The sequence below is a fragment of the Typha angustifolia genome, chromosome 7, assembly GCF_048772165.1.
Source record: "Typha angustifolia cultivar Huaian chromosome 7, ASM4877216v1, whole genome shotgun sequence".
Lineage (NCBI taxonomy): Eukaryota > Viridiplantae > Streptophyta > Magnoliopsida > Poales > Typhaceae > Typha > Typha angustifolia.
Genome location: NC_133245.1, coordinates 15275277 through 15299575, shown reverse-complemented (window position 1 = coordinate 15299575; position 24299 = coordinate 15275277). Strand labels below are relative to the sequence as shown.

General features: G+C 38.8%; 3 protein-coding genes across 4 annotated transcripts; 2 read left to right on the top strand and 1 right to left on the bottom strand.

Annotated features, from left to right (window-relative positions):
- Positions 1 to 5634: 5634 nt before the first annotated feature.
- Positions 5635 to 10005, bottom strand: LOC140762364 (probable metal-nicotianamine transporter YSL9). 2 transcript variants are annotated; one of them, XM_073100110.1, is made up of 8 exons: positions 9441 to 10005; positions 8864 to 9333; positions 8620 to 8792; positions 7873 to 7970; positions 7649 to 7783; positions 7373 to 7562; positions 7166 to 7280; positions 5635 to 7083 (listed from the first exon to the last, which is right to left on the bottom strand). In XM_073100110.1, the coding sequence occupies exons 2-8, from the start codon at positions 9288 to 9290 to the stop codon at positions 6164 to 6166; spliced, it is 2058 nt and encodes a 685-aa protein (XP_072956211.1). In that variant the 5' UTR covers positions 9291 to 9333; positions 9441 to 10005; the 3' UTR covers positions 5635 to 6163. The 2 variants fall into 2 exon arrangements, with proteins under 2 accessions (XP_072956211.1, XP_072956210.1); XM_073100109.1 differs by having other exon boundaries at positions 5635 to 7089; positions 9441 to 10000.
- A 2241-nt stretch (positions 10006 to 12246) lies between these two features.
- LOC140762044 (kinesin-like protein KIN-14E) lies at positions 12247 to 19461 on the top strand. The gene is made up of 20 exons (XM_073099648.1): positions 12247 to 13562; positions 14060 to 14358; positions 14431 to 14602; positions 14684 to 14754; positions 14857 to 15037; positions 15128 to 15237; positions 15347 to 15446; positions 15527 to 15613; positions 15691 to 15867; positions 16514 to 16787; positions 16883 to 17044; positions 17126 to 17341; positions 17445 to 17482; positions 17611 to 17774; positions 17842 to 17967; positions 18054 to 18179; positions 18252 to 18323; positions 18441 to 18503; positions 18589 to 18651; positions 18742 to 19461. The coding sequence occupies exons 1-20, from the start codon at positions 13328 to 13330 to the stop codon at positions 19249 to 19251; spliced, it is 3246 nt and encodes a 1081-aa protein (XP_072955749.1). The 5' UTR covers positions 12247 to 13327; the 3' UTR covers positions 19252 to 19461.
- A 2351-nt stretch (positions 19462 to 21812) lies between these two features.
- Positions 21813 to 22891, top strand: LOC140762596 (uncharacterized). The gene is made up of 2 exons (XM_073100470.1): positions 21813 to 22253; positions 22844 to 22891. Exons 1-2 carry the CDS (start codon positions 21813 to 21815, stop codon positions 22889 to 22891), a joined length of 489 nt encoding a protein of 162 aa, XP_072956571.1.
- The last annotated feature ends 1408 nt before the right edge of the window (positions 22892 to 24299 follow it).

Here is a 24299-nt window from a genome sequence, read left to right as displayed (position 1 = left end):
TTGTGTCTCAATCAGAAAAAGGGTCCTTTTCCTATTTTGTGAGGTATACGTGACTCACTAGCAGATTAATTTCGGGTTTTACTTGAACTTGGGCCTAAGACACATAGCTCCATATATGTCAAAATACTTCGCTGATAGGACAAGTTCGAGTAAACTGCTGTGCATCAAAGACGAGGAGTTGGACAGACAGGTGGCGAAGAAGAAGCCTGCAATTGCATCGTGAAGGTTCAATGTTAACTACAATTTATCTTTGCACTTAGTTATGTTACCCTCACGTCGAAAGAGCTTCTGATTGGACTTCGATCGGTGCGAGGTTAATCAGAATTTACCTCACCCCATCAAAATTTCAGGCCCGGCCTTGGCCAATATATGTAGGGGTAAACCAAAAGCCTATTCTACATGCTCCTCCAGTATACGAGCATCTGCATATGTCTGCTACTTTGTTCGGATCTGAACACAAGACAAGGAACGTAGAGCTCAACCTCTTGCCATTTGGATTCCACGGTGGTGGTTGAGCCTAAGTTGCTTACTACTGATTGACTGTACCTTTCCCCGGCCCACGGCTATCGTCGTCTGCTCCTGGTCCTGTTCATTTATCCGCTGGTATACCGAGTGCAAGTTGGGATGCTGGGTTGCCACTTGTTAGCCGTAGTCCGCATAATTCTACTACGTGGGGCCCTGCCACATTATTTTGTCGTGTCGCTCGAGCCCAATCAAGCAGTCAAATCATGTTTCCATCATTGAGGGTCAGACCTTCTCACGACCACAGAGTGTGAGAGTGAGCAACCACATCGCGGGGACGTCATTGTTCCCAGAGAGACAGAATCTAATGATAGGTGGGGCGATCGGCAGGGATCCCATCGGAAACTTTTTATCCCAGGCGATTCTACCGTGGCACGAAGTTTCGTGCACAGTCTTCACCAGCTCACCTTTCCGTCAAAAGAGAGTACAGAGAGATTGAACAGTGAATAATTGGATATGATTCGATGCTAGCAACTAGCTTGAGCTCGTCTTATTTGCACCCTATTTTTAGGTTGACGTATACGAAGCTTGAGATGCGTAATTCCCGTCTCTCGTACCATATAATTCAAGCCCCCGGTGATATGAATAAGCATATGAATTGCTAGGATTTGATTTATATTGCTACATAGGAAAAAGATAAATAATCTGTCACATTGCTCCATGTCCCCTAACACAATCTGACCAAAGGCTATGGTTCTTGAACAGTCATTATTAAACACTCTCTCTTACTATTTTCTTGTCATCAGTCCCTTTGTAAATACGCCTCCTATTTTGTCCATTTCGGTATGTCAAACAAAATTGCAACCTAACATCCGTGTCAAACACACGTAAAATCACCTACATGTGTTACTTTTCTCACGCATATCTCTAATTCGTGCCTAGAGATTTGGAAGGGATTCTATGCAGCCCCCTTCGGGAAAATTATTGTAGCCGTTGAGTTAACCTGTCACCAGCTGATTCGCTCAAAGTATGAAGGAGCTAATGATTTGGCACTTGGCAATGATTGCCGACTGTAAGAAATTCTTACAATAGGACCTACATGGGATCTTCTTGCTGCGCACTCAGATATTCTGGGCATTAGCGGAGGTGTCAATTTTTGGTCCCATCCAGATCCCAAGGCTTTAAATGAAATTAATTTTAATGGGCTGATACCAGTCTTAAATGAGTAGATCTGCTTAACCTTATTATAATTGAATAATCTATTTATAATATCAAAAAAGTATTTATAATATGATTAAATTATTTAATAATTTGAATAATTTATATACATTCAAATAGTTTGTGTCACCCAATAAACTAATTTATGATGTATGTAATATATCTACAATAATTATGATTCAAATAATTTATTTATAACATATTTTTTTTATAATACGATTAAATTCTTTTATAATCTGAATACATTTATATAAATTTAAATTACCTGCCTTACCGATAATCCGTTTTTATGATCCATATAACTTGTGTGTACAAGCTTTAATACCTATCTCTCCTCTTCAATTATATGTACAAGCCTCGTAATTGATCAATCTTGAACAAAATATTTGCCTGCATGCTTTCTCTTGGGAAAAAATAGAGCTTATTTTGAGCAGCTTATTTGTATTGAAGCTCATTAGTTATTTATAATATAAATAAACTCTTCAGGCTTGAGGTCGAACTTAGCTTATAATTAATTTTGAGCCTGATCTAATTAATCAAGCTTGACTCAATTTAAGTATGAGCATAATTCGATCGCCTCAACCTAGGCTAAAGAGATCTCCTCATTTCCTGCGGCCCGAGGGCTTTGTGTTCGGTCGAGCCATCCGAGACAAATAAGATGACGACAAGTATCGGATGCAGGCATTTCGTACAACCGTAACTGCAGACAAGCAGTTACTCTACTCTGCTTCAGGCCCTCAGAACCGCAGGTCTCTGCGGAATCTCCACCCACACGCGCCCCCTGCCCTCCCAGAAGATTCCCCACACTCCTTAATGACGTGTCAATCTCGGTCCCTTATACCTCAAGACCACGATAAACCGCCGCCCTTGCACCCCCTATCCGTATAAAATAACCCCCCGCTCACCATAGCCAATGTGGATTAAAAAAGAAAGGTTAGCCGATGGTCGAAAGGGCGAGCCCGGCGGTGGCGATACCGCGCTCCTCGGCATCCACCTCCGCGTCGTCCCGCCGATTCCTCGGCCTCCTCACCCAGCCGGAGGACTCCGATCCGAACCCTAGCTCTAGTTCCCACCTTGCCCTCGAGCTCGACGAGAGCGACGTGGTCTGGTCCTCCTCCGCCTTCGAGTTCTCCTCCTCGGCCGCCTCCTCCTCCTCCTCCTCGGCTTCCTCTGCCTCCCCCTCTCCATCTGCCTCCTTCTCTCCCTCCTCCCACCTCCACCGCCCCACCCGCCCCTTTCCCCCTCAAAAATTCGGCCTTTCCGCCGTCCTCGCAGACGACGAGCCGCACCTCCGGCGCCCGGCAGGGAGGATCGCCAGTCCGGTTCCGGTTCCGGCTGGAAATTCGCCGTCGCAGGCGGATAGAGTGACTCAGAAGGGGTTCCACATGTCGGCGCCCGTGGCGGTGCCTGCGTGGCCGAGGAGGAGGGATAGGAGAAAGGTAGAGGTCGAGGCTTTGGAGGAAGAGGAGGATGATGAGCGGAGAAAGGAAGAAGCGGACGAGGAAGAGGAGGAGGAGGAGGCGGAGGAGGAGGAGATGTTGCCGCCCCACGTTATCGTGGCGAGGTCGCACGCGACGACGTTCTCCGTGTTCGAGGGGGTGGGACGAACCCTCAAGGGGAGGGATCTCCGAAGGGTGCGCAACGCCGTGTGGCAGAAGACCGGCTTCCTTGATTTGTGAGAAGCCGCGCACACAAAAAGAAAAAGGAGCCGCCTTTTTGTTGTTAAGCTTTCTTCCTCCCTGTTTAATTCTTCTACCTATATTAATACTCTGTTTTCTATCATCTCCTTCTTGTTTTCCCTTCTATGTTCTTTTTAAATGTGGGTTTCGTTGAGTATTTTGTTGCAATTAATAAGTTTAGCTGCTTTGTTGAACCGAGTTGTTGTAGATTGGATTGAAGGAATACAAAGATTTTTGGCATGTAATTCATTAAATTTTCTTTCTGAGCTTCCTAAGTTTGATGCTCAATTTGACACTTACATATTCATCAAAACCATTTTGATTCAAATTTACATTTGAACCTCTACCTAATTTTACACTTTGTAATCCTCCTAGTGGAAGTTTTCTTTTGCATCTCTTACTCTTTCTTTAAATTTAAGAGTATAACTACGAGACACCACAATCATTTTAATTGCATGAAAGTTGTAACAGCTCTGTTTTGGATTCGATCTATACGCAGATATAACTTATAATAATTTGTCACTGTGGAATGCCGATGTCAGCAATGAGTATGGAGTTATGCAGCCACTTTTACAAACAATAATCAAAGTCAGGTAATGACACTTCTTGACATCAGAAATGCATATCCTCATTATATAATTATGCGTGCGACATTGTTAACAATTGCTTTCCAAGTTGTAAGATGAGAAGAAAAAGAAAACAGTCTGTGGTGGTTCCCATCAATCTCCTTTCTTTTGTATGTCATGTCATCATGACGCCATTAACCTGCTAGTAAACTTCAACTAAGAATAATTTAATCTGACAAAGAACATAAAATTTGAAGTACCTGAAAGAGATCTTCTGTTTTAAAAATTATAACAAGTGAAAATTTAATGAATGAAAGATAGATTGTAAAATTTTAATAGGGGTTCATTGTATATATGTATTTATATACATATAACAAGATCATTCTTTGCAGTGCTACATGATTGATTTATCTAGATTAACCTTTCTCAAACTAGAACATCATCTACTGATCTTGTCTCGTGTGTATGAGGAGTTTTGATTAGTTGACTTTTTCTTTAATCTGGAAAAAAAAAATCTAACTGAAATTAGTTGTGATTCCATTCACAGAGTGGACTAATTCATGTTCTTGTTCAGATTTTTTGTTATTATTGTTGCTGTTGTTATCGTTGCAATTATTGAACAGGACTATGGATAATAATTAACTCAATTCAAATAATAAATTCTCAATGCCAGATATCAGCATTTAATCTTGAGATGTGGATATCTCACTTCCACATATATAAGTTCGCTATTATTAATCTTCAGCAAGTTGATTCTAGAAGTAAATGTCAGCGTTCGCCTTAGAAACAGCTCAATTTTAAAACAGCGATAATTGTACTACGTCGATAAATAATCTCTGACCAATTTGTACCATAAAATATTTCTCTCGGCCTATGTTAAACACCACTCAGATCACCTTTAATTGCCAACTGATATGTTTATTAAGAACTGTAACTACGTAGTACTTTTCTTTTAAAATTTTATTCCAAGAGACTAATCTAAACTAAACAAAGAATCATACCTTCCTTTCTTAATGTAAATACACTTAAATCCAACCACGTTTTAGTTAACATGAGTCATTACTCTAAACCATTACACCGTTAGCGAAGCTACTAAATAATTTTCTCAACAATAACTACTGATCTGATCTGAGGCGGCGAGGTATCTGTACTTTGTTTTCCAATACAAATGACATACAAGAAAGAAGAGTCTCAACTTTAAACGAGGTTATAAATCCTCAGGGTGAAATACATGCACGTACAATTGGTTCTTATTATATGCAATTGGGTATAGGGTTTATGTTTGGGGTTTAAAGGATTTAGGTTTTAGGGTCAATATTTTTTCCAATATCATACATAGTCTAATAGAATTATCTTTGTTTATGCGAGACAAATTATTGATAACTATTTAACACAACTTTATTAGTCATTTATATGTGATTGTTAACTTTAATAACAATCTGGTACCAATATTTTATTATAAACTAACCATAATGTAATTCTAAAACAATTAAAATATATTAGTGACAATTAGGATATTTTTTAAAGAATATAATGATAATTATGATATTTTAAAAGTATTCAATGACAATTATGTAAAAGAAAAAAAATTCATGATATAATTTATACTCATGACCTCAACTCTAATACCATTTTACACAAAAAAAAACTTAAGATATTAAAGAATAATAATTTTTATATTTTATATTATAATATCTATGACTAGAAAGTTGGGATAAAACATACTAATCTTATTCACATAAAAGCTCGAGCAAGATAGAAGTACATTATTGGTAGTTTGGTACATCACATTTTATTCTTGGTACTTCAAGTAAATCTCACTTCTATTATTATCTTTAGTGCTGCAATCTATATTAGAAGTTACGTACGACTGAAGATCTCCTGGAGCATATCTAGATGCACGAAAGGAATTATATCAAAATTCTGGGTTTCCCAAACAAAAGATTCTCCTTGTGTAGCTTCACTGGAACCACCATCCTTGGCGAAGGCAAATTTTCTGATATCTATCAGCTATCATCGAACATGTTGATCTGTAACTTCTAAAGATTATAAGCTATATATATATATATATATATATATATATATATATATATATATATATATATCTTTCTAACCATGGTTGCTTTTGCTTGTACATGTACCTTTCTGCTAATTAAGATACCTCACTGCAGAATCTCTTTTCCCATTGAACGCCTTGCTGCTACTTAGCGCTTTGAGCTGAAGTGCTCCATTTTTACGCTAGGAAGACAAAAACTTCATGCAGATCGGAGGATTTACCTTCGCCAAAGCTAGCAAGGAAGAAGGAAGGATCCACAGCCCATCTCCACAGATCAAACCTGAGGCAACTGCAGGTACCATCAATGCAGCCTTCCCACTGTTACGCTTGTGCCATGCAAAGACTATCAAGCTTCCAATGGACATGTCAATCGCAAAACTTGCTCCGACTAGGAAAGGTACAGCCATGGCCATTGGCAGAGGAACCCAACAGCCATACTTAGCTGGGGAAAAGTCTCTCATTATGTTGGCGACCACTGCAAAACCAAAGAAACCATAACAAAGCTGCAGGCAATGGTGAGGAAGTGCAGAGAAGCCCTCAACACCCAGTATTGCCATGTTTCTGTAGATCAAAGCATAAGGAGCTTTCCAGTTTCCATCTGGATTTCCTATATCAAAGGCTTTGTAGAAGAGGAAGAAGGTGAGAGGGGCAATGATGCAGCCCATGACAGTTCCAATAGCTTGGCTAAGAACCATTGATCTTGGGGATGTTAAGGTAAGATGGCCAGTCTTTAAATCGTGCATCAGATCGGCAGATATTGACACGACTGACTTTATCAGCCCACAACCGACAAGGCCTGCAACTACGCCAGAGTCTTTCCCTGCCCAAGCTGCAAGAATGAAAAGGGCTACTTTTCCATAATTGTAAGCCATGTTCATATCTGTAAGGCCAGCTCCATAAGCATTGCAAAACCCAAGGGCAGGGGCAAGCATGTAGGCTACAACAACATAGTACCACTTCACCTCAGGGAACATGAAGGGAATAGCAATTATAGAAATCACAGTGAAGAGGATGTATCCTGAGCAGGCTAGCCAAACTGGAATGCTGTCCCTTCTGAAAATTTCATTGCGTTGGAGATCATCAAGGACTTGAGAGCCTTCATCTGCCACTATAGAGCACCTGATATCAGTCTAAGTTACATCACAAGCAGAAGTTTGTGTATGTCATGTCATCGGTCTCTTTACCTTTTTTAAGGCCCTTATCTTTTGATCTAGCGTGCATGTTTTTGGCAGTGAAAGCTAGAATCTTAAGGAAATTGTAAAGGCCGTCTCCTAAAATGAGAGCTATAGAGATGAAGACCTATAGAAAGAACAGAGATATGTAAGAAACTTGTGGATCAGATGTTTTTTAGAGACTAGTTTTGAAAAGACATGTAAAAATTTCTTCATTACCTTATAACCTTGCAAGCTCCTCATGCTGCTTTCTGGTAGACTCCCAGGGTACCAATCACCTTTCAGTTCACTTATAAGTGGCCACATTATTCCCCAAGAAAGGATTGCCCCGAGAAGCAGAGAAATATTCACGATATGTGAACAAATCATCCCTGCCCCAACGTATGTGAGGCTAAAATCGAAAAAGAATCTGTAACACAACAGAGATATAATTGTCAATTGTATTCGTATTGTATGCTATATTTAACAAAAATAAGACGGACAAGTGAGGATTACGTCTGCTTCCAAGCTTTTAGCCCAAAAGTAGGGAACTGTGAAAAGCCACACCCATCTCCACCTGAGTAAAACCACTGGAAGAAACTCCAGATGAAACTGATGGTAAAATACTTTGCAAATCCATGGACCTGCTTTCTGATGTTAAAATAGAATCCAAATTATCAAGTAAGCCAAACTCTACAATTTATTTTTTTCCCAGGAGAATAAGTAAAATTAGTGTGTACTTTGCCATCTTATCTCCTTGGGGCGTGTGGAATCCATTAATAAGAACAGCAGTTGCGGTCCCACTTGGATAAGTTAATTTGTAGTCGAGTATCATGATCTGGAAAATAATACAAATTAATCAGGAGTATATATAAGCTATACTTCTATGAAAATTATAACAAATACCATCACCGTCAATCTTGGATGAACAAATTTATGGGTCAAGAGACGTATGTCAAGTTCTGGAATTTGTAAGCAACTGAACAACTCAGTCACGAAAACAGAAAGTCTTTAACAATTGAGTCGTTTTCAGAAGCAATCAAAGACAAAGAAAATAATATATTTTCTTTCAACTGTTGTAGTATAATCTGAACTGTGTCTTAATCTATGTATATGCTCACACTCACAAGGAAATTATTTACAATATAAACCATTAAGCAGGAAAAATCGGGTGTCCTGCAGCATTAACAATGATTGTTCCAACAAATCATTTTCCTCATAGCTGATGCAACACTCATTCAAAATACAACAAACCAAACCGAAAAAGACTGAAAGCCATATTGACATGTAAAGTTTCAGCAGGAAAAACTCATCAATTTACCAAATCAAATAGCAATAGTACTGAAAAAGATGCCAATCGGATAGTGCACAGTTGTTTAAGGGGCTCATGGTGTATGGGTGTTCCCAAGTTCAAATTCCGGCATCGGGTTAACTATGACACCATTAAGTTATCACTTCTCTTAGAAAAATATAGAGGGATGAATTACCTTCCTCAGAGGAACCAAGGCAAGAAGCCCAGCGAAACTAACAATAAAAAGAAATCCAGTCATCCACCCAACTCCAGGTTCTTTATAGCTCCCTGGAATATTTCCTTCTGTGTCCACTCCTGCCTGTTCGTAAGTCTTCTTGTTTAGACCCAACAGATAAGACCCAAAACCACCTGCAATCACAGGAAGAAATATTACAGATCATAGTTTACTATTCGGAGTTCAAGAATTGAAGCTTTCTTACCTCCCACAGAGATGCTATAGCATGCGACTGCGCAGGTTTGGACCACGGTGTTCTCCTGCCGGGTGAAGGGAGTGGTCACAATACCAATCTTGTGAAGCAATTTAGTCCATGTCCTGAGGAAGACAAAGGCGAGGAGGGCGGCGGAGACGTTAAGAGTCGGAACTAGGCCTGTGGTGAGATTCAGCTTCATTACTATGACACTGTACATGATTCCAATCACAAGGCTCGCGATGAGGCCACGGAGTGTTATTTGCTTAGACCACGGAGGAAGCTTCCGGAATTCTCCAACCTTTGCTTCCATGGATCCTTCCAAGTCCTCTCTTTTCTGGATCTCTTGTGCCTCTTGGGATTGTTCCATATTGGTAAGGGTAAGCTCAATTTGGTCGATCTGGGTCTTGCGTTTCTTCTTCCTTGTCTCGTCCCTCATTCAGAGGAATCCATCTTCTTCTCTTGGACAAAATAACAAATACCTGAGAGGTTTGATAGCAAATCCCATTAAAGTTTCTACTTCGATCAATCATTGAGATCGAAAAAGTAAAAGTCACTTCTTTTTCGTTACGAAAGATAAAAATCTCACCTGGGTTTTCCTCGTACGCCCAAAAGTTCAGATCTTTACAGACGAACGAATCGAAAAGGATCAAATTCCTGAGTTGGGTGCTCTTAAAACCCCAAATGCCATCAGTTTTAACCTCCCCATTTTATAGAAGGAAGGATATAATGTAAAAGCGCTTCTTTTCAAAACCAGAAGCTGTGATTCGTCGAGATGTACTGCAGTGAGTACGTACGAGCATCCAAGTTGCAGTACAAGGAGCGGAGTTCAACTCTCCGCAGGAATCGCCGGTTCTCTTCCGATCCTACCCAACTTTGCCACGCGCAAAGACGAGAGCGTTAAATCCCATCCTTTTCCAGAGTGGGTCGGTGAGAAATAGAAGGCAAATAACAATAAGGCAGAGTGCTCGGGGAACTTTTACGGGAAGTCTACTCTCTCCACAGGGCAAGCGTGGACCAGCAGCAGCGTATTGATCGAGCAAGAAAGGCAGATACTTTTTAACGCTGAAGACATCGATGGTGGGCTTGGATGCACATTGAAGAAGTACTAATTCTTCGCCCTTTGGCTCATTTGCCACGTCTTATGTCCTTGTCTGACCAACTTTATTCATATTTCATAGAAGGGTTGACGATCAAGTTTGGACATTGTTTTCATGGCTTTTTTGTATGCCAAGCCATGATGATTAATAATTAAATGATGGGTCTCTTTCTGCACTTACGATTCTGGTTAAGTACTGATTCCTTTTGTTAACTAATGTTTTGTGTGCATATTATCAAAAGTACCAAGTACTTTTTATGAAAAGTTATTCTAACAAAAACATTTTAATCTGAAAAAAAAATCTTATAATTTACGGTCCAATTAAGAGAGGATAAAGTTAGATAAGGAGTCGTCTATTTGTGCAGATGCTCAAGTAAGAATAAAGGTGCATTTTGAGAACAACCAAACATATCAAGCAACAATTCTTGATCCTTATCTGACAAGACACTTGATCTGAAGACGATAACTCCTCCTTTCTTCACTCAGAACACTGGATTGGATTGGCTAGATATCGGACAGAAGGTGATCGAATTCAGTGCGTCCAAAAGAGAGGCTGTGAAATGAAGAGAATTGTACAAAAAAGTCTCTGTGATTTGAGGTCACGCTGGTGAGATGAACAGATGATGGATACGTCTGGGTGTGATCGGATGGTATAAAAAATTGTGGTGGTGCCTCAAAGCTTTGATTTCGACATGGCGACAGGTGGTTGATGTTTAGTTACGTTTAGAGATTCCTCTTAAACGAGAAAGGTGGTGTGATTTATTTTGGTGCAAAGTGAGAGCTCTTTTAAGAATCAACACACTTGAGGATGTCTTAATATGATCTTCTTTTTACTAGATATTACTTTTGAGAGCATAATTTCCTAAAACGATGTCTTTGGATACCCTCAGATTACTGTAGGATTACAGAATAAGAAGATTGCAATTAGGATCACAGGGTGAAGAGAGGATCAATCCGGTAGGTTCAGATTTAGTCTATATTTCTCTTCGGTCAATATATCCAACCCAATTTATCTAAACTCATATATAAATTACTAAATTAAAAAAAAATCTAATTTTATTCCAACATAGATTTTTTTTAATGACGATATTTGAAATATTCCTGTGATTATTATTTAATCTCCTTGTCTCTTCTGAAAAAGAATCTCTAGCGCCCCACTCTACATAAGCAAGTTGTTCTTGGGACAACCCAATATGAAGAAGAAGACAAAAAACTATTTAGATGCAGACTGTCTTTGGACTCAAATCATTAGCCTTTTCTTATTCTTATCCAGTTGCCAACTCGTTAAACTTAAAGAAAGACCAATTAGAGGAAGATAACTTATTAATTATGACAAAGACATACGGTTTATGAAAGAGTAATACAGAAAGGAAACATGAAGAACCAGCCATTCTTTTTCTTCTTCTTTTTTTTCATAGATTGCCAATAAATTGGGCAACCACCAATGCTTCCTTCCTGAGATAAATTAGATCACGAGGGAGAAAATTATATTAAATGTTGGTTGATAAGTTCGTGGAGATCCATTCATTCACGCAATCCAACTCGCATATGGACCCTCCAAAAAATATGGGAAATACCATCAATAATTAGATTTATTTATACTTGGCATGAATTGTTTGTAAATTTCTAGCCTATGTGAAATGTAGACTAGCCGGCCCTATCAGAAAGCTCTATTTTTTCCAAATGATTGCCTGTTACTTGCACCTCCTCCCCTCCCCTAGTCAAGAGGTTATGTGTAGGGGAGGGATCTTCCCCTCATTTGGAGTTGTTCCTCTTTTCTTCTGTTTTTTTCCTCTTCACTCTATTATCTTTTTCTTTCTTTCTCCTCACATGTTTCTCTTCTCTTGCTATCATTCTCTTCTAGCTATCTTATTCAAGGTATTAGTCTGTCTTTGCTAGATCAGTGTCTCATTGCTGCTCTTTTCTCTCATTAGTCTCCACGACATGACCCCGTCGTTGTTAGATCCACTTCCCATTTTCCTTCTATGTCTACATCCACCACCCTTCGACATTGCCATCCTCTGTTCCTCTGCCAACTCCCACATTCCTTTTTCATTGTTGGGCTACTAACATAGACATGTTGCCAGCTTCTCCCCTCCCCTCCATTGTCAGTCAGATTCTTTCCCTATCCTATTCTCTCTGTTCTCTAAGCCGATTGTTTTGTCCTACTTGTCTTATCCTCCATATTATAGTGGATTAGGTACATGTGGTGCAAATCAAGGAGTGCTATAGGTTAGTGTCGAGAAATAGTTTGGATTTTTGGTCACCATATATACTCGAGCTGACGTGTCGTCGATTAGTAGGTTCAAGTTGCAACATAGCGTGTTTGTTTTTTTCTTGTGTTTGTGTTCCTATTATAGGGTTAGATCTTGAAGCTCTAGCCTTTTAAAAACTTACAGGGATGTGTCTTCATCTACTAGATTGTGAGAGAGTAGTAGGCTAATTTTAGACCCTATGCTCATGTGACTCCTCAAGGTCGTGATTTATGTTTGTTAGTTATATGTACCCTAAGATTAATAATTATAGTGATACGATATGCGGTGTTATATTTAAGTATAAGACTTTATGTTAACGGATAGTCTCACAACTTTCTCTCTTAACTCGTGTATCAAATCTTTTTTAATATTTTGATGAATTACTACACATACGAGCTTTCTCTAAAAAGAATACTATAGACTCGGTAGACTTTGCCCTACCTCTTATGCATGCCTCGGATTCTTCTTTGGGGGAAGGATGGATTCTTTATTGAGCTCATGATCCGCTTATTGTTAGATTTAAATTAGTATCTAAATTATATTAGCGTACGGCAGATTAATAATTTAGCAACCGCACTATCATAAATTATTACAATTTACTCTCTTTTTAATTTTTTTTTATTATCAAATCAACTTCATCATATCTTTCTTTATAATTTAAAAGTATGTGTAATTAATATGCGTGGTTAGTTAGGCTGAAAGTCTCTCGTATAAAAATAAATAGCAATAGCCATCTCTGAGACACAAGTAAATCCAAAAATTCTCTTATAAAAAAGCTCAAATTTGTATAAACTACATGAGTAAATCTTAAAAATTCCTCTAAATAATACTAATTTCTCCCTGATGAGTGATGATATGCACCACATGTCACGTGACTTCTCGAATTCGCTTCCAGATGGCTCCATCAAGTCAATTAAGATCCTTTAAAGCACAAGGGCTACAACGGTCGATTCCTCCCAACGGTCAACTTATTTCAAATTTGAAACGCTTTCTCAACCAACAAAGGAAAAGGAAGGAAGACAAAAGATAAGAAAATTGAAACCAAGAACCGCGGAGAATCCTTCTACGTAATCAATTTCAAGAATCTTTAGAGCAGATTTTCTTTCGAGGATTTTGGATACAATGGAAGAGACCCAACAGAGCCAGTTTTCCGCATACCCAGAAACCCTAACTCTCGATTCTTGCTTCTCCTCTTCCCCCAGTTTCTGGTCGAAAGATTTGATGAGGTATGGTTCTCCGTTGCTTAGAGAAGAGAAGGAGATGGGCGTTTCTGTGCAAGATTCCATTGATTCGATGATCTTGGTTTCTGGTCCGAGGATAGTCCAATCTGGGCTTAAGGAGGTAGATTGCCGTGGAGGTTAGTCTCTTCTTGAGTCTTTTCTGATGGGTTTTCAGGATATTGTCGTTTCGTGCCCATCTTTGGGTGTTTAATATCAGAAAATACTATTTGATTATTTTTTCCCCAAATCGTAGATATGTTTAAGGTTCTTGTTATTATGTTTCTTCGGGTCTCAAAGATAATCCCTTCCTCACGAAAATGATCAGAATTTGAGGTCCATAACAATTAGATTTCTTCCTTTAAATGTTTCTGATATAAAGTTGGTCTTTTGTTTTGTGCAATTGGTTAGCTGCATGGAGAAAAAAAAAATCCGCGAATGTTTCACTTCCCTTCGTTCCTGTGTGCTTCTTGTGTAAATTACTACTCTGAGCTGAACTTTCACTTCCCTTCTTTCCCTGTCTGCTTCTGTCAGCTTGCATATTGCATAAACTTTAGATTTTACTTTGTTGTCAATGCAAATGATTTTGTAATGCTTCTGATTCTTATTCTCCTTTTGATAATTTCGTGCGAGGCAGATGATCTTGTAATATTTGTTAATGCCGGAGGGTGTGCGATACAAGGACAGGATACCCGTCTCAGTTTTGTTGCCGATTCTTGTTTCCAGGGAGGGGATGTTATAGAAACAGATGAGTTAATAATTGAAGGTGGTGATTACCCATCTCTTTATCGGTGCGCACGCTATGGAGATTTCTGCTACAAGTTTGATGGTCTCGCACCAGGAGACTACTTCATAGATCTCCATTTCGCAGAGATAATTAACACAAATGGGCCAAAAGGAATCAGGACCTTTGATGTTTTTGTGCAAGAAGAGAAGGCAAGAATGCGAATTCACTTCTTATGTTTGTGTTTGCATTGCTTTCTTTCTAAATTTCCAGTGGGTTTGCAGATACTCTCCGAGCTAGACATATATGCAGTTGTGGGAGCTAATAAGCCTCTTCAGTTAGTTGATGTCAGAGTCACTGTAATGGACAATGGTATTGTTGTACTCAATTTTGAAGGAGTTAGAGGAACGCCTACCGTTTGCGGGATCTGTGTTCGAAAAGCACCATTATTATCAGGTTAGAAGCGTACTGGATATCTATTTAAATTCTCATTTTGTCTTAGATTGACTAATTGTAGCTTCTGTCAATTTAATACAGCACCATCAATGAAACCCGAAAATGTAATATGTAACAAATGTGCTGCTGAGATTGAAGTTTCCCCTATACAGGTCAGAATTTGAAAACTAAATTTAGATCATTTAGACAATTCATTTAGACAACTCTTAAATTTGTTTTATGGTTGGTAAGGTGACTCATTGTTCATGTTACAGAATAGAGCTCGGAGTAAGTTTCTTGCTAAATATGAGAAGAAAATTCAAGAGCTAACAAGTCAGTGTAATTTAAAATCTGATGAGTGCTATGCGGCTTGGTCATCAGTGACGGCTGCTAATGAGCAGCTAGAGAAGCTAAAAATGGAACTTCATGAAAAGATCTTCCGAACTGAAACTCTTGGTAAAGAACTTAATCTGTGCCGGCAATGGTTTGGCTTTTGTTTACAAATGGTTTGTACTTATTGGCAAATTCTATCATTTTCTTTGTCAGAACAAGCTGTTGAAAGACATACAGACAAATTGAGAGACGTCTCCGAAAGGTACGAACATGACAAGAAGCTTTGGCTTACTGCACTCTCTGATTTGGAAGGAAAAATTAAGGTAAAAGGCAGTGTGTCATATATAGGGACTTTTGTCTAGCTTATGTAATTCTACATTGAGAATTTGAACTCATCAATCTTGACAATAAAATTTTGCCTTTCATCCTTAGAATATGAAAAAAGAGCATTCCCGTCTTTCTATAGAAGCACATGAATGTGCCAACTCAGTCCCTGATCTGAATAAGATGATTGTTGCAGTTCAGGCCTTGGGTATGTTTTGAATTAAATTATTTACACTATATCATGAAGAGAACCATATATTCTATTTTTTATGCTTTCTGCTCTTGCAGTTGCACAGTGTGAGGATCTTAAATTGAAGTACAATGAAGAGATGGCGAAGAGAAAGAAACTATATAATCAGGTCCAGGAGGCAAAAGGTAGTCTGTGTGTGTAAATGCACTCTACTTATGGCAAATATTGTTAACACCTTTCTCTTTCCTTCCTGTCATTTCAGGGAATATCAGGGTGTTTTGCCGGTGCCGTCCTTTAAATAAAGAGGAAACTTCAGCTGGTTGTGCAGCAGTCGTGGATTTTGATGGAGGCAAAGATGGTGATATTGGGATCATTACTAGTGGACCTAACAAAAAAGCATTTAAGTTTGACAGGGTCTATACACCGAAGGATGATCAAGGTAGTTTTGATAGATTAATTTATATTTTGCAGTGCATGTTAATGGGTACAATTTTATTGTTATTAACTTGATCTTATGGAGCATGTTCAAGATAAGGTGATAACCATTTACTTGTCATGGTAGGGTTTAAAATTCATTGACACCAGCGAACCTAGATGAATATGAATTGATTCAGGACTTTACCTTGAAAATATTGTTTAGCTATAATGCATAACTTGGCAAGGTTCCTTATTTTTGTAGTAACTTGGCAAGGTCCCTTATTTTTGTAGTATACATTTATATTCTGACAGAAACCATGCATGTGGTTGTAGTAATGTACATAGGCAAACATGTACATTATTCTTTATTTTCCATCTCACATCATACTACATAAATTCAATAAAAAAAAGACTACATAAAGAAAGTACACAAAGTAGCATTTTTCATAAATAATGCTAGTTCCACTTTTTCCTTTGTAATGCTCATAAGAAATCATGCAAATGATTTAGACTTCTACACTGAGTGCATAAATTTGAGGTTTTAATAAAGTTCATTTGATTTACCCAGTGTAGTAAATATGGATCTTTTGAATCATATAAGAAATCAGATCCTTTTCTTTCTAAATTTTTTAGGTTGGACTAACCTTAAATTTTCTGATCATGAACAGCTGATGTATATGCGGATGCTTCACCAATGGTCACGTCAGTCTTAGACGGCTACAATGTATGCATATTTGCATACGGGCAGACAGGGACAGGAAAAACTTTTACTATGGAAGGCACAGAGAGAAGTAGGGGAGTAAACTATAGAACTTTGGAGGAATTATTTAGAATTGCCGAAGAGAGGAAGGATACTGTTAGATATGATATTTCTGTGAGCGTTCTTGAGGTGTACAATGAGCAAATCAGGGATTTGCTGGCAACATCCCCATCATCAAAGAAGTAATATAAAAAACAACAACATTTCTACACTTAGTCATGCTATCCAATTATCTGACTTATGGGATGTTGTATGAAACTTGTTCTTTTTTATTCAGGCTGGAAGTAAGACAAGCAGCTGAAGGATTTCATCATGTGCCCGGGATCGTAGAGGCCAAGGTTGAGAACATCAAGGAGGTCTGGAATGTGTTACAAGCTGGCAGTAATGCAAGAGCTGTTGGATCTAACAATGTGAATGAGCACAGCAGTCGTTCTCACTGGTCTGTTGCTTGTTAACCATTCCTTGTTTATGATCATAATAATATGGTAGCTTTTGGTATATGAACTATTTTTGTCTTCAGTATGCTATGTATAATGGTGAAAGCAAAGAATCTAATGAATGGGGAGTGCACAAAAAGCAAGCTTTGGCTTGTTGATTTAGCTGGAAGTGAGAGGCTAGCGAAGACTGATGTACAAGGAGAAAGGCTTAAGGAAGCTCAAAACATCAATAGATCCCTTTCAGCCCTCGGGGATGTTATATCTGCTCTTGCAACCAAAAGCAGCCACATCCCCTACAGGTTTGAAAGAAACTTAACAAACTAGCAATTGATAGAGTATTCATTTTCTTATATTTATAATCTAACTGAAGATTTCTTCTTCTTCTTTTTTTTCAACTTTCAGGAACTCCAAGCTGACACATTTATTGCAAGATTCACTAGGTATTTGATTGTATCCATTGCAGCTTGACTATTTATTCCTGTCTGCAGCTTTTTTTTTAATGATTATCTCTCCTATGGATTTCGACTAAGTTGCATAACTTGTTCATGTTTTCCTCTTGCCAATGTAGGAGGTGACTCTAAGGCTCTAATGTTTGTACAAATTAGTCCTTCTGAGAATGACTTAAGTGAAACTCTGAGTTCCTTGAACTTTGCAAGCCGAGTACGTGGTATAGAGTTAGGTCCTGCAAAGAAGCAGGTTGACACTGGGGAACTCCAAAAGATGAAGCAGATGGTGAGTATTGAGATGACCTACATGTGATTTTTCTAATGAGAATCCCTAAGATAATTTTATCCTGCAGCTTGATAAAGTGAAGCAGGAGGCCAGAATGAAGGATGAAACCTTGCGGAAGCTAGAAGAGAACTGTCAGAACTTAGAGAATAAAGTTAAAGGGAAAGAACAAAATTATAAAACTTTGCTTGAGAAGGTATTGTTTTTATTTTATGGTAATTGTCGTGATCGTTCAATAGTCATAGTTATAGAAGCCTTGTAATTTTATCATTTCTATTGTAGCACAAAGAGATTGAAAGCCAATTAGAGTCAAGGATGGAGATACAGAACTTATCAGAAAGGCAGCAGTGGCAGCTCGCAGAGAAATTGAAGGGGAAAGAAGAAATGTGCACCAGCCTTCAACAAAAGGTACAGTTCTGGAATCCTTTTCATGTATCTTTCTAGCCCAGAAATATGTTGAAGCAGCTCTCTCCTCTTCAGGTAAAAGATTTGGAATATAGATTGAAAGAGCAGCAACACTCTGACTCTGAAGTTTTGATTCTTCGGCAAAAGGTTTGTACAGCAATCAAAACCTAATGTTATGAGAAGACAACATCAGCAATGACTTTTCTTTGATGATTTAAGCAACAATGACTAATCTACTGTTATCATCACCTGTATTTTGCACAGATTAAGGAGCTTGAATACAAGTTAACAGAACAAGTACACTCTCAATCAGTTGCAGAACTAAAGGTTGTTATCAATGGAACAGTGCCTCTTCTTTTCTCCTATTCAATGAGTTAACAATAACTAACATTAAGAAATATATATCATGCAGATTAAGGAACTTGAATATAAACTGAAGGAAAAAGTGCAATCAGAATCGACGCTTGTACTAAAGGTAGTGTGAAGTCAGCAGCATGTCATCTTTTCATTTTTTTTCTTTTCTACTTCAAATTCCAATAGGCTGATTTCTCTTTATTATTTGCAGGTTAGGGAGCTTGAAAAGAAGCTACAAGAAGGAAGAGAACAGTCAGCTTCCAAGACATTCGACCTTTCTGAATCATTACGAATCGCAACACCTATAGAAGTGAAAGCATTCTCAAGAGACGAATCAACATGTGAAAGTGATCATCTAATACTTAGAAGCTCAAACTCAATCAATAAGCCAAGTACTAGCAAGGAATCAATCTTGCTTAGGGGAGCAGAGCCTCTTCACGAGATCAAGCGTAAAAGAGAACTAAGAAGTTCAACATTTGGAGAGCATGAGAACAGCATTGCTGCACTGCAATCTGTGGCGGAGAAAAAGATAATGATGCAAAGTGAATTGAACAAGGTTAGGAGAATTGACCCCGCAAAGGCTCTTGGAAGGATCACTAGGACATCAAAGGTGGTTACTACCAGTAAGATCTTCCCTCATAGGAGGATCACCAGGGAGCAGCAGCAGCAGGCAGGAGGTGGAGTCAACGACAAGGATAAGACCAAAGGTTGGGCCAGGTAGCTCTGTGGAGAGGTGCACGCTATATTTTGTTTACATAGTTTTATACATTTCAATTTGAAATTCGATAGGTTAAAATGGGCCAATGCAGCTTGATTTGATTTGCTGTATGTTGATGCAAAAGGATGTATCATTCCTATTGTATGTTTGTATATAAATGATCTTTTCCTCGACTGCGAATTCGTATACATTCAATTTATTTGAAGTTTTTATCTATTTGTGCGTAGGACTTCAAAAGTAAACAAGGCTAATTGACTGAAGGAATATAACTTTGTGCAGTTTGTAGGTCTTTCTATTCGTAAGATGGATCCATACTTCTTATTGCTGTTTGACTAAACCAATTCGTGTACATATCTCAAGGGTGAAATGCATTCATTTCATTTGAAAACATAGAAGAGAGTATAACCGACAGTTCTGATTGCATCTTTAGCCTATAGATTTCGAACTAGACAACTGCCTTTCTATATTTGGAAGCCCCCTAATTAATTGATTTCGAACTAGACACTTTATTGAGAGTCCAACTCAAATATAGAAGCTTAATGTAACATTATCTGCTTACTTTTGCTCGTGATGATTGGATCTTTTCCAAGATCGTACACCTTTTGAAAACGTAATTAAAAAGAAACGTAAGTTGGGTAGGCAGGAAGCCATTTTTGGGTTAGGTGAATCATTCAAAATTCGGAGCTGCGTCTTACTATCTTATAACAAGTGTTATTCAATGTGTTGTTAAATAGCCCTGGCTAACATTACACGGAATACTACCCAACCTGAGCTGTTTACAAATTCTCTTTAAACAAGATGGGAGATGAAATATAACAAGTATATTGAATATATGATAGCATAACACTGTTTCATACATCACTTTGTGCCTTTTATTTTCATACGTTTATTTGCAAGAACAAGCTGATATTATTTATCAGTATTAGATCTTCTTTTCGATCTTTAGGTGTGATGTCATGCTAGTAGTTGATTGGATGAACTCTTTTTTTGTTTGGATTGGATGATGGTTCTAACCATTTGGAAATATTATCCTAAAATGCAAGCTGTACGCTCGACACACGATTACCACACGTGCCATGATTACTTGGCACACGCGAAAAGGTTAGAAAGAGTTTGTAACTGATTAGACGAGATGCCAAGAATGTCTGGAGGAAATTCCTGCAATTGGAGCAGCAGAAGATCTCTTACCAGATGCTAAAATGGAACTTAATGCCAACAAAGGTCATGGATTAGACAGCACCTTTAAATAAAAAATTATTAGATGACAACACCAAGATAAATACCATTCTTAAGAAGGTCGAGGCACTAATTCCCAACTTTAAATAATTATTATAAAAAAAATTATTTGATGATGACTTAGCTTAATAGTTCAAATTAGTTGATCAATCAATAGTGTGATGGAATTGGAAAAATAGGTCAGCAACTTAAAACAGATATCTGTGAATTTAGAGCAATAATTTGACCATATAAATATTTTAAAATTTAAACTAGACAACTTATTATATTAATTAAAATTTAATTAAACTTAAATATCTCTATATCTAAAAATAATTAGTTTTTTGTTTGACATATATAGGTCTTCAAACTTTTGAATGATAAAAGAAAAAAGACAGCACTAACTAACTTTATCTCCACAGCGATAAGGAAAGTATTAAGATCTACTTCAACTTTTAAGTTTATTGTGAAAATAACATTTGATAGATTAATATAATAGCTCGACTTTGATTTAATAATTTAACTATATTTAGCTCAAAGTAATAGCTATGAGCCAAGCTATCAACAAGCAAATAATTTACTATATTTGAAGTTGGTGTTGGACTTATGATCTTCTAGATTGCAAGAGAATACTCTCCCAAGTTCTTAAATTGAGTGGTATCAAAGACATTTTAGTTGCTCCACCCTTATCATGCAAAGAGGGAATGAATTCTTTTTATTTTATTTTATTTGAAGGAACTTTATCTTTGGGAAACCCATGGGCGTGGAGGAAATCGAATCCACGCAGTGGTTATCTAAGCTCCAAGATATACTCTCTTCGTTTAACAAGAAGCGGGTCTTGGTTTAACTATGCAAATGGAAAGGTAAGCATCATGGTTGCATGAGAGAGACTTAACAAGAGCCAGCATACACGAGGCATGGCCCAATTCTTAATACACGAGTCACCAAGCATATAGTCATGTAGAACTTTTCACGGTGCATCCCTACACCTGGCCCCACATTAAATCTGCATAATTGTTTCCAGGATCACCGAACCGTCCAAATTCGTGTGCCCAATGTTTTTCCTCCTTCCAAAAACCACTCCCAAATCTCCATCAAAACCCACAGCGAGACCAGCAAGACTCCATAATCATTACCTTCCACTACTCAGGATGCGCCACGTACCCAGTTCCCTCAGGGAAACTGCGTGCCATGCGACCGCCGTTTTGAAATAAACCAGAAGGCTTTTTTATCTCCTCAGCCACCAGTTTTCAGCCGCTCACACCCCCCACCCCCATCATTTCACTAATAATAATAGTCCAGAGAACGAGGGGAGAGATAGATCGATCAGATCGAAGAGAAGCGAAACGATGTGCCGATCGACGACGAACAATGCCGACTTCCCATCGTACACTCGGGATCGCGACCGCCTCAAGATTCGTGCCTTCTACCTCCGTCTCATCGAGCAACAGGACGCTCGGAGGCCGCTCCCTGAGAACCTAACCCTAGTATTCTTGCCTAGGATCGACGGGATCGGGCTGGAAATCAACGGATCCAAGACCCGGCCCGGCGCCGCGGCGATCGTGGCGCTCGACCGGGTCCGGTCGCCGGGGCCCGGATCCGTGTTCGCGAGCACAGATCGGGTTCGGATTGGAGAGGGGGCGCGGTTCGAGGCGTACCTGAGGGATGAGGTGGTGGTGACGGGGGTTTTCCGGCGCAACAGCGGCGGCGGGGGGTGGAGGATGGAGTGCCGTTGCGCGAATCCCGAGGAGGCGGCGGCGTCGGAGGTGTGGGTGGTGGCAGAGAATGGCGTGATGATGAGAGAGAGAGTGGAGGAGAAGGGAGGGAAGAGGAGGAGGAGGAGGAAGAGAGGAGAGTTTTGTTTGAGGCTGGAGGAGATACCGGAGGAATCGGACGGCTGCGACTGCTGCTGCTGCGAAGGCGGGTTAGAGGAGGAGGAGGAGGAGGAGGATGAGAGATCGAGCGGCGGAGAGTGGGAGGACGGGGAGATGGAGATTGGGGATTCTTTGAAGATGGAAGGAGTGAGGTGGGCGGTGGATGTAGGGATATGGGTGGCGTGCTTGGGGGTGGGGTTGCTCGTTACTCGAGCTTCTCCGCTTAGGAATCTAAGGCGGAGAAGGCTCATTTGAATCTCCCGCCCTTTCCTCATCCGACTTAGCTGAGGCGGATTTTTTTTTCTTCTTCTTCTTAGGATGTATAAATCTTTAATTGAAACGACCAAATAATTGATACGCATCATATTTTTTGGTTATTTTTTGCAATTAATTTTCTTTATAATAAGAGATACCATGAACGCAAGTACGTTGAATTCTTCTTTTTAGGATTAGTTTATGCTACGACTTGTACAAAGCTTTCAGGATTCATTCACCTTTTGGTACAGGTGTGTAGATCTGGGAACTTTTTGGTGGAAGATTTACCATCAATATGATCACTCGACCTCTCGTCATCTTATACCCTTGTGGAATATCTCCTACTTTTTTGTATATGAACTATCTTCTCTCGCCCTTTATGGCTTTATGGAATGTTTGGTTGGTCGTATTTTGGAACCTAATTAGTTGCTCTTAAGTCTTAATAACTCAATTGAAGGCATCGTACGACACTGAGTCTGTTCCGGGTTCGACTCCCTTAGCTGTATGTGGGTTTTGTCGTTTTGATGTATGGTTGCAAACTAATATGGATGGCAAGGAAAGGATATGGCTCTATGATCTAGAAAGGTGCCATGATATATTTAATATAAGGTGCTCATATCACCCAAATCTATTTTTTCTCAACCCCTCTATCAATTATTGATACTTATTAAGTCGACTAGTTCAACGATATTCATCCTGTCCTCAATATTTCCCGTCATTTTTATATATATATATATATATTTTTTGAGTTGTTGGCATGTCTTTATACTTTACATGTGGTTAATAAAAGAATCACATTATTCTGCCACTTGTGTGTTAATTTTTCCCCATCTTTATTTCCCCATCTATTTTTTCAAAGCTGCGATTGCAAAGTGGAACCTGTCTTTTGTCAATTCAAAAGACTTGATAACAAGTGTTTTATTTTACCAGTTCCATCCACGCTACAACTTACAATTATTTTTCCTCTTCTTTCGGTCGATGGAAAGGAATGTGTAGTGACAGCACAAAATTTATCAACATTATTGGAAGTAGTAGTGGATTCGTGAAGATCGCAATCTCATGTCCTTAATAGTTCAAAGGAAAAAAAAGTATAATGAAATAACAACCATACATGAGATAGTTGTGCGTTATTTTTTGCATGTGCCAACCAAAAGGCCAATCAAGACGTGGCAAACAACAACTGCTCTCTGCCTTTGAATTGATTCAGTTTTAGTCCTCAACTTGTTCTGCTTAGCTCCTAATTAGTGATAATCACACATTAGCTTTTCTATTAACTATTCGTGAGTCTTGTAATTCGGTATCCATTGCTATTGATAAGTTTCTCAACCTCAAACTTGCTTGGCATTTTCTCACCGATCCTTGTTCTAATTGGCCTACGTTAAAAGCTAAATACTTCCCCCACCCTTTTTCTGGCAAGCAAATTCGAAACTTCTTTGGGTGTGCTGTTTGGAACTTTATAATCGAAGTAAAAGGATATATTATCAAAGCATGCATGTTGGATGGTGGCTGATGGTGCATTTATTTCTATTCTCTTAGACTTTTGGCTGCCTGCAACTATTATTGAGGACCTCCAGTTACCTAGCTTGTCAACAATTAAAAATAGTGATTTTATTCGTGAAGGAAGGTGGAATTAGTCGCTCATCAAAAGCATTTTTTCGGCATTGGCAGCCTCTCTTATTCTCAATATATACATCAGCCCTACTCCGT